Source organism: Saimiri boliviensis, chromosome 14 (assembly GCF_048565385.1).
Source record: "Saimiri boliviensis isolate mSaiBol1 chromosome 14, mSaiBol1.pri, whole genome shotgun sequence".
In the NCBI taxonomy this organism is placed as follows: Eukaryota; Metazoa; Chordata; class Mammalia; order Primates; family Cebidae; genus Saimiri; species Saimiri boliviensis.
In genome coordinates this window covers 19,138,957-19,145,679 of record NC_133462.1, presented here as the reverse complement: position 1 = coordinate 19,145,679, position 6,723 = coordinate 19,138,957, and the positions used below count along the sequence as shown (strand labels likewise).

General features: G+C 36.4%; 1 protein-coding gene across 3 annotated transcripts in view; it reads right to left on the bottom strand.

The window, feature by feature from the left end:
* Positions 1-447: 447 nt before the first annotated feature.
* ZNF540 (zinc finger protein 540) overlaps positions 448-6,723 on the bottom strand; it is a 32,501-nt gene continuing 26,225 nt past the window's right edge. For all 3 annotated transcript variants that reach the window (XM_074386438.1, XM_003937417.4, XM_074386439.1), the window contains one exon: positions 448-3,036. In XM_074386438.1, coding sequence (XP_074242539.1) covers positions 1,286-3,036 — 1,751 coding nt within the window. In that variant the 3' untranslated portion in view covers positions 448-1,285. The remainder of the gene's footprint in view (positions 3,037-6,723) is intronic.

Below are 6,723 nucleotides of genomic sequence, written 5' to 3'. Positions count from 1 at the left end.
GCCAGGCTGGAGTGCAATGGTGTGATCTTGGCTCACTGCAACCTCTGCCTCCTGGGTTCAAATGATTCTCCTGCCTCAGCCTTCCAAGTAGCTGGGATTACAGGTGCCTGCCACCACACCTGGCTAATTTTTGTATTTTTTTTTTTTTTTAGTAGAGATGGGGTTTCACCATGTTGGCCAGGCTGGTCTTGAACTCCTGACCTCAGGTGATCTGCCCTCCTCCACCTCCCAAACTGCTAGGATTACAGGTGTGAGCCACTGCACCCAACCCAATAGTTATATTCTAAAGGTCCTCCCACTCACTATATCCTTAGAGTTTCTCTTCATCTTTAATTTTCTGAGAAAAATTAAGCAATGAGGTCTGAATTCAGATCTTTATACGTTCTTTATATTCCAGCAGATTGTGTTAGTTATTCTGGGCTGCATAACAAAATACTATAGTTTAGGTGGCTTATAAACAACCAAAGTTTATTTCTCACAGTTCTGGAGGCTGAAAGTCCAAGGTCAGGGTGCCAGCATGCTTGGGTTCTGGTGAAGGCCCTCTTGTGCATTGTAGACTGCTAACTACTGTATCCTCATGTGATTGAAAGAGCTAGCTGGTTCTTTGGCTTCTTCTTACAAAGGCGGTAATCCCATTCATGAAGGCTCAATCCTCATGACCTAATTTCCTCCTAAAGGCTCTACCTTTAAATACCATCACCTTGAGATTAGTGTTTCAACATAGGAATTATTATGGGAACACAAACATTCAGCCCATAACACAGATTTTATCTAAGAAGTACTTCATGGAATATAAGTGATAAGTGACTTTTTCAAATCTTCACCTCATTGTATCTTCCTATTAAGAAATTCACTAATAATGTTTTTCATAATAAAAACAGTAATATCCAATATTAATTCAAAACAGTTTGGGCCAGATACTTGTTGTTATATTATACATGTTAGAAACAATTAACCATACTTTTAGGTGTGTTTCATTGTACAGCTGAGGTACCAAGAAGCAAATATTTTGTCTAATATCACACAGATATTATAGTAGTGGAAAGACAATGATGATAAGTATATGCTGTTGCTAGAACACTTTTCCACAATTGTTACATTAACAGCTTTATTTTCTAGTGTGAATTTTACTAAATTTAATGAGAACTAAGAGGTTTTATAAAACTCATAGATTTATTAAGTTAATATGTCTAAAAAAAGATCAACACACTGACAGAATGTCTTTCTGGCCATAAATATTTTGATATTCTATAAATGGAGCATGACATGAAAACCCTTTCCTATATTAAATTATATTATGAGTTTTCTGATGTTGATAAAGATGTGAATACTGTCTAAAGGTCTTTCTACATACCTTACACTCATAGGGTTTCTCACCAGTGTGAATTCGCTGATGTTCAGTAAGGTGTGAATTTAGTCTAAAGGCCTTTCCACATTGTTTACACTCGTAGGGTTTCTCACCAGTATGAATTCTTTGATGTATTCTAAGGTCTACACTACGACTAAAGGCCTTCCCACATTCTTTACATTTGTATGGTTTTACGCCTGTATGAATTTTCTGATGTTCAGTAAACTGCCCACGCCGACTAAAGGACTTCCCACATTCTTTACAATCATAGGGTTTTAAACCAGAATGAATTTTCAGATGTTCTTTAAGATTTCCTCTACGAATAAAGGCCTTTCCACATTCTTTACATTTATAGGGCTTTTCACCAGTGTGAATTCTCTGGTGTTCAGTAAGGTAGAAACCAAATCTAAAGGTCTTCCCACATCGTACACATTTGTAGGGTTTCACATCAGTATGAATTTTCTTATGTAGACTAATTTGAGAGCGCACTCTAAAGGTCTTCCCACATTCCTTACATTCATAGGGTTTTACACCAGTATGGAGTCTCTGATGTTCAGTAAGGACTGAACGAAGCATAAAGGCTTTCCCACATTCCTTACATTCATATGGTTTCTCTCCAGTATGAATTCTAGAATGTACTCTGAGGTCACCACTGTAACTAAAAGCCTTCTCACACACCTTACATTCAAAAGGTTTTATACCAGTATGAATTGTTTTATGGCGATTAAGCTGTCCACGCATATTAAATGATTTCCCACACTCTTTACATTCATAAGGTTTCTTACCTGCATGAGTTCTTCTGTGTTCAGTAAGGTAAAAACTAAGTCTAAAGGTTTTTCCACATTCCTTACATTCATAGGGTTTTGTACCAGTATGAATTTTCTGATGACGGGTAAGTTGACCACATACAGTATAAGCTTTCCCACACTCCTTACATTCATAGGGTTTCTTACCTGTATGAATTTTCTCATGTTCTTTAAGGTAGAAAACAAGTTGAAAAACTTTTCCACATTCTTTACATTCATAAGATTTCTCACCAGTATGAATTCTTTTATGTTGAGTAAGTTCCAGTCTACTAAAAAAACCCTTATCACATTTCTTACACATATAGGATTTTTCACCAGTGTGAATTTTCTGATGTCGATTAAGTTGTGGGTAAAGAACAAAGGTCTTCCCACATTCTTGACATTCATAGGGTTTCTCACTAGTATGAAATCTCTGATGCAGAGTAAGTTGATAGCTATGGCTAAAAACTTTCCCACATTTTTCACATTTATAGGATTTTACAACAGTATGAGTTTTCTGATGGAGAGTAAGTTGATAGATATTATTAAAAGTATTCCCACATTCTTTACAATCATGTTTCACATCAGAGTATGTTTTCCCATGTTGAACCAAGTTTGAATCACAATTTTTGTCACTATTATGAATTCTCTGATTCAGAGTAAAAGAAGGATGTTTTCTTTCAGTTGACATTTTTTTAGAGATTATTTTCTTTTGACTGATAGATCTTTCTTCAAGTCCCTGTTGACCCTCAAACTCACTTTTGCTCTGCCACTCATTTCTCAAAATGGATCCTTTCAGATGAAGAGTTTTACTTTTTTCTATTATATTCCCTTTGGAAAAACTGATTTCATGAATGTCCTTTTCTGAAGATAATTTCTTGGTCTTATGCCTGGATAGCAAACCTGAAAGAAAACATAAATGCAAACAAAAATTATTTTCCTGTAATCAGCATAACATAAAGTATACATTTTCAAAATAGGAGACAAAGTAAAAACAGTTCTCACTAGAAGTCAATGGCTTAAAGAACATTTCCATAAAGTTATATAATTTGAAATTAGGCAACATGAGCTTAGAAAATGAGAGCTTATATAAGATTGTGGTGATATGGAAAATAGTTTACATCAGTGGTTCTAAAATTTTGTTGTAGATGAGAATTATCTGGGAAACTTATCACAAATACTGCTATTTAGTTATCACACAAGTCAAGTGAATCAAATCTACAGGAGTAATTTGGTATCTGGATTTTTAATAACTCCACTAGATGATTCTGATATGGATCAAAGTTTGAGAATCTCCACTTAACAATTTTAATAGTTTTCCTTTACTCTTAGAATAAAATCCAAACATGTTACTATATAATATAATATGGCTTTTGGTTACCTAAAGACCTCTTGCAAAGACATTGTCCTCCTTACTCCCTCTTATTATGACATTTGCTTCTATTCAGCTCCTCAATTGTGTCAGAGCATTTCCCATTTCTTATAGTTTCCTACAGGTTTTTTCATCTCCTAAAAATAGTCTTTCCTGGGCTCTGTGAAAGACCAACTCCTTCACATCCTTCATGTTTGGTTAAACATCTCTTACACAGAAAGGCTTGCCCTACTGACTGTAAGGCAGTCTATGTCCTTTATTCTCAATTCCAGCATCATGTTTCTTTTCTTCATTTCACAATTTTCAAATGCGTATCCATTGATTTTTCTCTTTGTTCTTTTGTTGATTTTCTGATCCCTAAACCTTCACAAAGGAAGATGTAATCCCTATTTCATTCAACAATTAATAACTACCCACTAGCATATAGCTGGCATTAAATAATTGTTGAGTTTTTTTGTTCATTTTTCAAAAAATCATTCTACGTGGCACGTACTTGTTACAATATCTAAAAAAAATCATTAAAATACTTCTCTATCAAGTATAGGAATGGTTGGTTTTAGATGTAAGGGGACAGAAGAGATATCTGAAGAAGGTTATAAAGAAAGTGATTGTACAATAATCATTGTCTGAAATGATGAGTGACAGCTAAGTCACTGTATAGGACAGCTGAATTTCAGAACAATCACTTTATTTTTGTATTTTTGTAACAATTACAAACTACCTCTAATCTCTCTCACCTTATTATAGTGATTAAATACACTCTTTACAACAAAAGAACAAAAGTAAATCCAAGGTAGTTCAGCCAAATGTATAAAATGAAAAAGCCCTTGTTTTGCCTACTTATCCTTCAAATGGCTATCTAATTAAAGAGATGTTTTCAACCCTGTTGTTCACTGTCTCCTGTGCATAGAGATGTGTGTTTACATAGCTAAGTTTTACTATTATTCAACCACCTACTGGATGCTTACTCTACTGTCTTTTTCTTTTTTCTTTTTTTAATTTTTAATTTTTTTTATTGTACTTTAGCTTCTGGGGTACATGTGCAGATCGTGCAGGATTGTTGCATAGGTACACACATGGCTATGTGGTTTGCTGCCTCCATCCCCCCGTCAACCTACATCTGGCATTTCTCCCCATTCTCCCCGACCTCCCCACCACCCCGTTGTCCCTCCCTTGCCCCCTATGACAGACCCCAGTGTGTGATGCTCCCCTCCCTGTGTCCATGAGTTCTCATTGTTCAACACCCGCCTATGAGTGAGAACATGTGGTATTTGGTTTTCTGTTCTTGTATAAGTTTGCTGAGAATGATGGTTTCCAGATTCATCCATGTCCCTACAAAGGACAGAACTCATCATTTTTTATGGCTGCATAGTATTCCATGGTATATATGTGCCACATTTTCCTTGTCCAGTCTGTTGTTGAAGGGCATTTGGGTTGGTTCCAGGTATTTGCTATTGTAAACAGTGCCATTATGAACATATGTGGGCATGTGTCTTTATAACAGAATTACTTACAATCTTTTTGGCATATACCCAGTAATGGGATTGCTGGGTCAAATGGAATTTCTATTTCTAGGTCCTTGAGGAAGCGCCACACTATCATCCACAATGGTTGTACTAGTTTACACTCTTACCAACAGTGTAAAAGTGTTCCTATTTCTCCACATCCTCTCCAGCATCTATGGTCTCCAGATTTTTTAATGATCGCCATACTGACTGGTGTGAGGTGGTATCTCAATGTGGTTTTCACTTGCATTTCTCTAATAATTAGTGATGATGAACATTTTTTATATGTTTGTTGGCCTCATGTATGTCTTCTTTTGAAAAGTGTCTGTTCATATCCTTCTCCCGTTTTTCGATGGGTTTTTTTCTTGTAAATCTGTTTTATTTCTTTGTAGATTCTAGATATTAGCCCTTTGCAGATGGGTAGATTGCAAAAATTTTTTCCCATTCTGTTGGTTGCCAGTTCACTCTAATGATTGTTTCTTTTGCTGTACAGAAGCTCTGGAATTTAATTAGGTCCCATTTGTCTATTTTGGCTTTTGTTGCCAATGCTTTTGGTGTTTTAGTCATGAAGTCCTTGCCTATGCCTATGTCCTGAATGGTTTTGCCTAGGTTTTCTTCTAGGGTTTTTATGGTGTTAAGTCTTATGTTTAAGTCTTTAGTCCATCTGGAGTTAATTTTAGTGTAAGGTGTCAGGAAGGGGTCCAGTTTCTGCTTTCTGCACATGGCTAGTCAGTTTTCCCAACACCGTTTATTAAACAGGGACTCCTTTCCCCATTGCTTGTTCTTGTCAGGTTTGTCAAAGATCAGAGGTTGTAAATGTGTGGCGTTGCCTCCAGTGCCTCTGTACTGTTCCATTGGTTTATAACTCTGTTTTGGTACCAGTATCATGCTGGAGCAAGGAAAGGTCTAAAATCAACACCCTATCATCAAAATTGAGAGTTAGAGGAGCAAGATAAAAAAACTCAAAAGCTTGCAGAAGACAAGAAATAAGATCAGAGCAGAACTGAAAGAGATAGAGACACAAAAAATCCTTTAAAAAAATCAATAAAGCCAGGAGCTGTTTTTTTTTGAAAAGATCAACAAAATAGACCACTAGCCAGATTAATAAAAAAGAAAAGGGAGAAGAATCAAATAGATGCAATAAAAAACGATAAAGGGGACATCACCACTGACTCCACAGAAATACAAACTACAATCAGAGATTACTACAAACTATGCACATAAACCAGTAAACCTGGAAGAAATGGATAAATTCCTGGACACTTGCACCCTCCCAAGCCTAAACCAGAAAGAAGTTGAAACCTTGAACGGACCAATAACAAGGGCTGATCTTTTCTTCTTCTTTCTTCTTCTCTCTTCTTCTTCTTCTTCTTCTTCTTCTTCTTCTTCTTCTTCTTCTTCTTCTTCTTCTTTCTTCTTTCTTCTTTCTTCTTTCTTCTTTCTTCTTTCTTCTTTCTTCTTTCTTCTTTCTTCTTTCTTCTTCTTCTTCTTCTTCCTTCTTCTTCCTTCTTCTTCCTTCTTCTTCTTCTTCTTCTTTTTTCTTCTTCCTCCTCCTCCTCTTCCTTCTCCTCTTCTTCTTCTTCTTCCTTCTTCTTCTCTCCCTTCCTCTCCCTCCCTCCCCTCCTCTTCCCCCTCCCCCTCCCCCTCTCCCGCTCCTTCTCCCTCCCCCTCTCCCTCTCCCTCTCCTTCTTCTCTTTTTTTTTTTTTGAGACA